The following is a 10514-nucleotide window of genomic DNA, read 5'->3' as shown; positions in this document are numbered from 1 at the left end:
ACACTCAGAGTTGCAAATTCTGTGATTCCCTGTTGAAAACTGTTGACAATACAGACTTTGTGTGGTCTTACTGCAGCTTTTTGAAACTATCTTTTGCTGTTTATTTGTAGGTTTTGATGTCTTAGTATTATTTATGTTTATGGTTAGAAACTTCAAAAATGTAGATGACTAAAAGAATAGACAGAAAGTTCACCTGTAATTTCAAATAGCTTCTAATATCAAAAAGGATCAAAATCTCCTCTTGTTTTAAGATGTATCATGAGCATGTTCGGGAATTTTAAATAGACGCATAGTTTTGAATGGTTGCATAGTATTTTATTGTTCAGAGATGAACCAATTCATTAAGCAATCCCTTATGGTTGGTTATTTAGTCTTTTTCCTATTTTTTTTCATGATCATAAATTGCATGATAATTGATATATTTGTAGTTTTATTCTCATGCATATTATTTTAGAAATAGAGGGTAGATCAAAGAACATGCAATATTTTAAGGCTTTGCATCCATAATTCTTATGAAGATTGGAAAATAATAGCACATTTGCAACCTAAGTTTCCCAAATTTATGGTAGGCAATGAAGAGTGGATTTGTTAGCAATGAAGAGTGAATTTTCTTTTCAAGGCAGAGCTCAACCAGGATTTTATTAGTTCTAAGACACAGTTTACCTTCTCAGCTATGGTAGCCATTTGTCACTTGCCATAAATCTGATGTAAGAGCACATAATGTAAATTATGAAATGTCATTCTGCAAACTTTAATAATGTGCTTTGGCCTGCCTTATAGTTGTTGTTTCTCTCCCATCTCTAAGTTTTTAAATGTTAAAAGCATTCCATATAAAGCTATGAGACTCTATTTATATTCCTTTGCATTTTGAGATTTCTGGTCTGGAGGAGACTGTCTTATAAACAATGATAACGTATGTATCTCCCAATTTTTCTTTGTGTCAGTGGCACTGGCTTTGCTCTCTAGTGCTCTGATTTCTTTATAATAATCCCCAATCATTTCCATCCACACCATGGTTTCAACTGGGAGGGGTTGTTGACTCAGAGTCATACTGCGTGTCCCAGCAGGGAGGTCCTGGAAGGCCAGTGAATCAAATGAAGAGACAGAGGTCAAGAGAGAGGAAATGTTTTGCCTAAGCCAAAACCCACATCTCCTGATCTACAGTCCAGGACTCTACCTTCTTAAAAATCCTTTTTAGTGAAACTTGCTCTTTTAGCCCAAATATTATTTGAATCAGTAGTGTTTTATGCTTATTTGAAAAACATGATTTAAAGCATCACAGAATCTTTCATTTATTGGTATTTGAATCATTTGGGTTATTGAGGGGAAAATGCACACACACACCCCTAGCCTTGATTTATCAAAGCAGCTTTTCTCACCTCATAGGTATTTGGAATCTTTTTAGGAAGATTCTTTTGCCTTGTTTTATCTAAAGAAAAATTAAGGTAGACACAGCTAAGTTTTAAATGTGGCAAACAGTAATACTTTCACAATTGGTAGTGTAATACCCATTTTTCTAATTTTTAAAAAATTAGTTTCCTTTACTGCTATTGTGCTAAGGTGTTCTGTGATTAGAGTGAATCCATTTTTGTAATTATAATTAACTTTAAGATTAAAGTTTTAGTAGCTTATTCTCATGCTTAAAAGATGCCTAACTTTTCTCGCTTTCCCTCCTTCTGGATATGTTTCTAGCTTAAGAAGCTCTTACTGGCACCAGCCAACACTCAGCTAAGTTATAATGAATGCAGTGGCCTCAGTACCCAGAACCATGCAAACCATAATCACAGGATCAGAACAAACCCTGCAGTTGTTAAGGTACAATTGTAAAGTTTTTTAATACAGGAGGGGAAGTCACAAGGAGGTTTTGCTTAAAGCTATAAACAATAGGATTCTATGTATTAATTCAGCTGGAATCCTGCAGAGACTTCATAATGGTGAAACGTTATAAAATGGGTCTCCAAAAGCAGTAGTCTAGCTATTTGAAACTAGGAAGAGTTCACTGATGCTTTGTCTTTGGACAATTGAAATGCAAGTTCTACCATCTGTTACTTCATGCCTATTTTATTAATACATGCAGCAGCGTGGGCTACAATAAAGTTTGCTGATAGGTTGGTATCATCTATGAGTGTCTTTAAGATGCTGCAGTGCCATTTTGCCAGCTGTCTAACCTGAGAAAGATTGCTCAGGAATCACTGCAAAAGATCTATCTCTGCCATTAATTGGATGGAATGCTGGCAATGACATAATTCAGTTAGCGGGCTGTATTAAACAATGTTTGTCTTGCCATTCACTGTGAGTGAAAACGGAGCGTTAAGGGGTACTTAAGAGAATTGTGAATACTGGGCTCTGGCAATCAGTGGCAAATTAAGGTTTAAGCCAGCTTTTTTTCTTTTTTTTTTATTCACAGTAAAGGCGCTGTAGGGTCTTGTTAGTTACATGTTGCTGAGTAGGAACATTGAAATGTAGGAGAAATGAAATAAAAAGCTGTATAAATGTCATTTAGGAATTTTAAATGTAATTTTCTTTCCTTGTTCTGCAAACAATTATTCACAGCTCATAGATCTAGTACACTTAGACTGAACACTTCATTGAAAATCTCATCTCTTCAGAAAACCTATATCCATTTTGATAAGGTTCAGTTCACTAATTTTCCCTTTCTTTATGCCTTGTTTTTAAGACCGAGAATTCATGGAGCAATAAAGCGAAGAGCATTTGTCAACAGCAAAAGCCACAAAGACGTCCGTGCTCAGAGCTTCTCAAGTATCTGACCACAAATGATGACCCTCCTCACACCAAACCCACAGAGAACCGGAACAGCAGCAGAGACAAATGCACCTCCAAAAAGAAGGCCCACACACAATCGCAGACACAACATCTACAAGGTAGGCTGGACCCCTGAACACCCACTGCTGGTAAGGGTGGTGAGGGCAGAGCAAACCTGCTCCAGGCTGAGGACACCCAAACTTCAGGCTTCTGTTCCATCGGTGTCTCTCTTGACAGAGAGTTCAACACCTTATGATAGGAGGAAAAATAAATCCTTCCTTGAACATATCCTATTCAGCTGAAATGCAGCCCAATTCACAATCACCAAAAGGCTCCTGAAATAATAGCCAGGTTGTGGGAGATGGGGTGCAGAGGGAATTGCAACATCAGGTGTGGTTTGTAGGAATCTCTGAATTGCTGAGATAACTGAAGTTCTGAGCAAGCTGGGCTAACCAAGTCATGAAAAAGCTTTTATTTTTTTCCCTTCCAATAATGGGGGAAAAAATGAGGCACTGTTGATTGCTGTTTATACTTTAAGAAATAGCAAATAGTACTTAGGCAGTCACTCCCAGTTATGATGTACATTCTATTTTTAGACTACATGGCGTACTCACACATTTTATTTTGTAAGTATCAATTTGGAAATTCCTGGATATTTCAAATTTTTTCTTTCTATTTAAAAATATATTGCTTATATACTAAACATCTGGGTTGACTTCTATTGTCCCCATACGTTACTGAAAAGCTGATGCTCCGGAGCAGATCAGGGTGATTTGGGGAAAATTTCTGTTGGCAAATATAAAATTTTCTTTATTTTTGGTGTCTTCCCTAAAAGTATTCTAGTTGTAGAGGCCCAAAGAGAGCTCATAGAAAGTTGCTGTTCCTTTAATATATTTAACTTCCACGTTATCTGTTCCTCTGACTTTGTAGTGGAAGTAGACACATTCTAAAATAGCAATTATAAACATCCACCTCTTTTTCTTCCTTCTGTTTCCCCAATTCCCCTTCCAGCTGCAGAGTGGTAGCCCCTGATCCCTGTTTTGAACCATGATTATTTCATACAGGTATGCTGTTGCTGCTGCTTTTAATACATCTTTTCTTTCCCAGTGTTTTGAATTTCCCTCTCTCATTCCTACTTCACCATAAGCCTGGGATTTTCATATTCTTGTAATATTTTTAATTGGCTCTTAATTAGGTTTTCCCTGGTGGATATCTTGAAATCACTGTCCATCCCTTTCTATCAGTTCAAGGAAATATACTTATCAAAATGAACCATAGTCTCTTAGCTTGCTTCTCCCTGATTGGCTTCTCAAACGCACGCACTGGAACAGTTTTCTTAGCTCAGGACCAACTGTGCTGTGGGATTCTAGGCCCTGAATTGAAGGACTTTCTGGACTAGTCTCTGCCTGGTCCTGGTCCTGGTCATGCATTCATTTTCTAGAGCTGAATTTGAAGCCGCAAACTTGCTACAACCCTTTAGTGAGTGAACCTAGTCCAGCAGCACATGCTCTGAAGTGTGTGTGGGGTTTTCTGTTGTTTCCTTTTTTTTTTCTTTTGTCCAGTTGGTCCTTTTGGATTTTGAGGGTTTTAAAACTTTGTCAATCCATGCACCACTAAATATTACTGTAATCTGTTACAAACCATGGCAGTGAGAAATTAAATTGGCCTTTGAAGGACATATTCTTTGGATGAGACCTGCTGTATGTAGGTTTTTTTTTTTTTATAAGGTATATTTCTGTGGTGTGGCAGCAAAAGTGTAGCTAGCTCAGAACAGAACAAAGCTTATTAACAACAACAACAAAAAATTCCTGTAGTTACTTAAGGTCTAAAAGAAAACAAACATGTAGCTATGGCTGATTGTTTAAAAACCAATAGGATATAAATGCTGAGTTTCAGGGGATATTTATGATTCAGAATTTTAATATAGAACATATGAATGATTAGAGACAATAGCTAAGAGAACTTTCTGAGGTTTCCTTACTGAATGTATTGTCATTTTTTCACACTAGCTTCACGTGTGCTCTCTGTACTGTTGCGCATCAAGCTTACTTCCTTAGTATAATGGTCTGGACTTTGGCAATTGTGGGGGCCCATTTGTTCTTTTAATGCAATCATTCATTCATCAAAAATATCATAATCTCCATGAAAAAGATTCATTCCTGTCCTCAAGGATCTCAGAGTCCCTGGTCTTCCAGTCATTGGAACAGTGTGGTTAAACTTTCAATAAACCAAGTCAGCACTTGGTAGTTTTTGTAAGTGTGGGCTTATTTTGGGGTTGGATTCTTGAAGCTATATCCTTGCTGTGGCCCTCATCTGCTGGTTGCATTTTGTCTCATTACATATGACCACTTCCTGTCCATCTCCTTCCATTGCCATAGGCTTTACTTATACCCACCTATCAGAATTTTGGGAATCTTCCTTTGAACATTACCCTAAACCCTGAAAACTGAAATTTCAGCAACTTATTTACAATGCACATCATTGTGTGACAGCACATAGTTCATACCTGGTGATATTTGTGTAGAACCTGTATAGGTCATCTTAATTATTCATTGAGCACCAGAGAAGTTGGTAAAGTTCCTTCATAAATGTGTTCTTTTTAAATGGCTCTTTCTATCAGATATACTAAAAAATTAATGTCAAATCAGTTTGTTTATTGGTATATCTGAAAAAGCCGATCAATCAGCGCACCTAATTTGCGTTAGCTTCATATTTCTGGATGCGCACTGGATAGATGATAAACACGCAGTTGCTTGAAAATGAATTTTAAATCTACAAATTAAATATGTAAATCCTATTTGTCCAAGTAAAGTATCTAATTTCAACCTAATTTAGACATAAATAATATTTTCACATTTCAAGGGACCTTAATTACTGAGGTTGATTAATTTGTTTTAATATCTACTGAATACAATTCTTTTTGATAATAGGAGAAGGAAAACATATTCTGGGCCCAACTCTGCCAGTAACTAGTTTTATGGCCCTGGAAATATCATTAAGCATCTTAGGTCTCAAGTTTTTCATCCATAAAATAAGAAAGTTTATTCTAAAGACCTTTTTGGTTTCAAGTCCATGATTTTCATTACATAAATGACTACCTCTTGACCTTTTGAAAGTAGTTATTTTAATGAGAAAAAATGACAAAACCTACATACATATAAATATATCTTTATAGATAAGCATATGTATATATATACACACACATATAATATGTGGATGTATACCCCAAGTACGTTTCTCACCAGTTTTCTCCTCCTTCTGTTCAAAATACAAGACTGCCAAGGAGAAGCAATTGAAATTTTGGAGTGAGAAGATTCTTACTCCACCCTTCATAATTGGGAAATGCCTCCTGTAGGAGGTAAGACTCAGGAAACATCAAAAGAAGTAGATGAGCTCTCTTTGCAAATCTATAGGTCTCTCAACTGATAAACATTGTTTTTACTTTAGTTGTCTATCAGATTTGGGGATCTGAACCCTTTTAAACTATTTGGGTCAGTGTTTATAATTTGTCATGTTCTCTCAATTAATTTTCAGCAAATAGAATGGTTATTGAGGGAGTTTGGCCTCATAGAAATAACCTATTCTCAAAGATAGATATAAAATTATACATTTTAGGAGAAAAATCAACTGAATATTCATAACGTTCTGTCGTCTTGTAGTTACTCTGCTATTTTCGTGTCTAAACAAACCGTGTACTATATTCCAAATTAAAATAGAAAACATTATTTTTCTCTGATGGTCTTATGCAAATTTTGTATCCTTAACAGTGATGCTACATTTTGGGGAAAATTCTGTTTTCATATGTTTTCAAATGATAGTTTACTGATGCAAATGTTGTTTGGAATTTGTTTTAGCATAATGGACTGTTGTCTGACTTTGATCCAATATTCAGGGATTTCCTTACTTTAGTTTTCCTGTTTCCAGTTTCCAACTTGACTGTTGTAGAACAAACCAAATCAGAAAAACACTCAATATTTCATAATTAGTTTTCTTTTTTTTCCTTTAGCCAAACCAACAACTTTATCTCTTCCTCTGACCCCAGAGTCACCAAAGTAAGTATTAAGAAATGTAACCATTTTCAGAAAGGGAAGGGGGTTCTAATACATTTGGCTACAGCAACTCCATTTCAGTTTGTTTTTATAAATGTGCCATATCTTCCAGTGACCCCAAGGGTTCCCCATTTGAGAACAAGACTATTGAACGAACCTTAAGTGTGGAACTCTCTGGAACTGCAGGTAAGCCTTACATTTCATTTGGACCTTTTTGAACGGATGAGTGTGTATGTGAAATGTATATTAAACAAGAGTATAGTCTCTATGCAATTAATGAAATTAACTAAGAGTATAAACAACATTGAACAAGAAATTATCTATAAATATTTTCAGTTGTTTATTTTTTTTAAGAGGAGACATTTACTGTTTGTCAGACTTGGGCCAGACTCTCTGATGTATATTACTGATTTGGATCCACAAATAAACCTCCTCCCACTTAAGACACTAAAACTTGAGTAGGAGGAGAAATGAACACTTATTGGTCTTCCACTCAATAAATATGTCAAGCATATATGTCATTTTAGCTAATTTCACAAGAACCTCATGAAGATGGTAGTGTTTTTGTTTTTGTTTTTTAAGATGAGGAAATAAGGTTCAGAGATGTTAAGTAACTTGCCCAAGATCACAGAGCTAGAAAGCAAAGAGCAAAGGTTTGAACTCAGGTTTACTTGAAATATGTTCTTACTGTTTATTATACTTAATAGTATAATGCTCTCTTATATATGATACTGTTTTTATGTCTTTTCAGTAAAGGAGAAAAATGAAAATATGCCCATTCACCAAAACAAAATGTTCTTATATATTTTAAACAAGAGCAATTTCCTTCACCATTTGGACTTCTGAATTTATTTGGCCAGTCTTACTCCACATCCTGAAGAGGAAGAAGCTTTAAAAACTTGAACTAACCCCTAAGAGACTTACAAATCCAAACAGTTCCTAGGCAGACATCTGAGTGGGGTGCAAATGGTACCTTTGCAGTAAGAACTTAGGTTTAGGTACTTGAACCTCACTAGAAAGTGAGTCTTAGGATGTCTAAACAAGAAGTTCCTAGGCTCTGGCCATTGCTGATAAGGCTAAAGGAACAGTAAGTTAAACAAGATGCTTTCAACCAGAACTGTGGTGCCTACACGCACCGTGGTCATTGTTGCTAAGTTTAATTTCATACTCTGAGTTTGCTAAATTACTTCCTTATGAAAGGTCTATTGCATGATTGCATGATTTGGTCAAGCAGTAGAGCAAATAATTTCATGGCATTTATATATATTTTATGTATGTGTATACAGGTATAAATATATTGTTACATATACACATATACACACATGTATCCACATATGAAATATATACATAACATCATTTCTTAAATAAATTAAAATTACACATATGATTATAAGTAACTTTTGTGTGTATATGTTATGTACATTAGACTCCTTATCTAACCAACGAGTGAGTATTTGGTGGGCTTATTTTAAAAAGTTGATTGAAGTATACACAGTTTGTTTTGCTTCTGCTTAAAACATACAAATTATGTATTCAAATATGAAATTTTTGGTGTAAGACAGATCTTTGCACTGAACTAAAATGTACTAATTGGGGATCCATTCATCTCTGTGGCACAGATGTCCCTACCAATGTATCATGGATGGTATTTACTTGTCTTTTCTTGCCTTTTGAAGGAAAAATAAGGCTATTTGTGTGGTAGCCTGAGTGCAAAATCATTGTAGATTTTTATGATTTTTAATATAAATCATAATCATAATTCCCCATGTTTTCCCAGTATTTTCATTTGACAGCCCTTCTTTTAGTAACATACCTTTATTGGATCTTTCTATATAAACTTGTCTTAATCCTATTTCATTCATCTACATAATATTTTATTATCTTACATAATTTCAGTCACCAGTATAAAAGACATTACCAAATTTGCGAAAATATACTACTTTGGCTCTAGTAACAATCCAGGTGAAAGGAATTCCATTAATTAGGAGAATTCTGGATTCTGTATGTGTAAGTTACTTTGGTTTAGAAAGGACTGAGAAAGCTTTCACTACATATAACAATACCAAGCTTTCCATTAAAGAAAACCGTTTAAAAAATTTTTCTCTTTTTATAAATAATATAAGCTTACTGTAAAAAATGTCAAAAATACAAACTAGTAGAAAAATTGTGTATAGTTCTAAATTGTTTTCTATGAATAGTTTTATATCTGTGACAATTTTGTATACACATAATTTTGTATTCTGTTTCTTCAGTTAACATTTTAAATACAGAAGGTTTATATTATCACAGACCCTTTATTATCAGGTTTTTTTTAGTATGCTATTTAACATTGGTTTGAGTGTTTACCTCAAAATGTATAAAAACTTATTTAACTATACTTTTACTGTTATACATTTAGGTTGTTTTAAAGTGCTACTATTTTGAAATAGCACTAGGGTGGAAATCTTTGTTTATAAATTTTTTAATCTTGTTTTTCTCAAATTTCTAGTACTCATTAATATTGAACATAAGGATATAAATATCTTGGGGGTTTTGATCCATATTGTCAAAAGATGTGTTTCCACTCATGATCTTATTATATAAGTGTGGATATATTTGCCTTATTACATCCTAGCTAGGATTGGTATCTTTGTTTTTACAGTGTTTTGCTAATTTACATGTATATCATATAATTTAAATTGCATTCCTTCTATTCATGAGATTATAGTGTTACAAAAAAGCACTTAACTTTCTTCTTGTCAGAGATTTTACTATTTCTCTTACTGACCTAACATTAAATAATTTAATTATACATTTGAAAGGTTAGTAGATCATACTATTGAGATTTTATAAGAGAAACTTTAAAAAAACTTGTCACCCTTAAAAATATATACAGTACAGTGAATTTATTTCTGTTGGAGAATCAGAATTCATCTTACTAGTTTAAATCCCTCTTTCTTAGTGCTTTGAAAGGTTATTGAGTACCATGGAAATCAATTTACCAATATATATAACATATATAATACCAGCTCTATGCTTGCAACACAGTAGGTTTTGGGGAATATATAACAAGCATAAGACATAGAGACTAATCCATGTAAAGCATAGAATATTGTACTTGGCTCATAGAAGGTGCTAAATAAAAATTCTTGTTTTCAAGATGTGGGCTTATAGTCAGTTTGGAAAATAATACATATTGCCCAAGTAACATGAAGGGAAGATGTTATTTACTGTTTATAATATTTTACTACTTTCTAAGGAAGGTGGGTCCAGAGATTGGTTTTTCATTTGTTGAGCAAGGTGGTAATGAGTGCAGATACAAATCACGTAAGCTGATGCAAAGTCAAATTGCATTACATACAGGAAGGTATTTCCAGCTACAGGAAAATCAAGGGATGAAAAAGAACTTGGAGGCTGCAGAAGGTGGCTGGAAGAAGTTTGAAACCTGCCTGGAGGATGGTATAGGGAGGAAGGGACTGGGGAGGAGAGTTTTTTTTTTTTTTTTTTTATAGAGGTATTGTGGGTTTGAAATGGTAGACAATACCTCTATCTCCACTGAACATCTTCAGTAAAATTTGTGTAGTAGCATTTGAAGGATGAGCAAACACTGATTGTGCCTCAAGAGAATCATCCAAGGGAGAAAACAAGTTATCAGAGGGAACCCTTAACATGGCTTCAAGTTAATTACCATGATTGTGCAAAAGATTTAAAAGAATTGTAGAA

The 10514-nt window shown here is 34.4% G+C and overlaps 1 protein-coding gene across 2 annotated transcripts in view; it reads left to right on the top strand.

Moving 5' to 3' along the window:
- The window catches only part of PPARGC1A (peroxisome proliferator-activated receptor gamma, coactivator 1 alpha), a 454316-nt gene that overhangs the window by 414072 nt on the left and 29730 nt on the right, over window positions 1-10514 (top strand). For both annotated transcript variants that reach the window (XM_010839915.1, XM_010839914.1), the window contains 4 exons: window positions 1693-1815; window positions 2678-2882; window positions 6770-6815; window positions 6925-6998. In XM_010839915.1, coding sequence (XP_010838217.1) covers window positions 1693-1815; window positions 2678-2882; window positions 6770-6815; window positions 6925-6998 — 448 coding nt within the window. The remainder of the gene's footprint in view (window positions 1-1692; window positions 1816-2677; window positions 2883-6769; window positions 6816-6924; window positions 6999-10514) is intronic.

This window comes from Bison bison, unplaced genomic scaffold (assembly GCF_000754665.1).
Source record: "Bison bison bison isolate TAMUID 2011002044 unplaced genomic scaffold, Bison_UMD1.0 scf7180017864136, whole genome shotgun sequence".
NCBI classification, from domain to species: Eukaryota; Metazoa; Chordata; class Mammalia; order Artiodactyla; family Bovidae; genus Bison; species Bison bison.
This window is presented reverse-complemented; position numbering and strand designations above follow the sequence as displayed.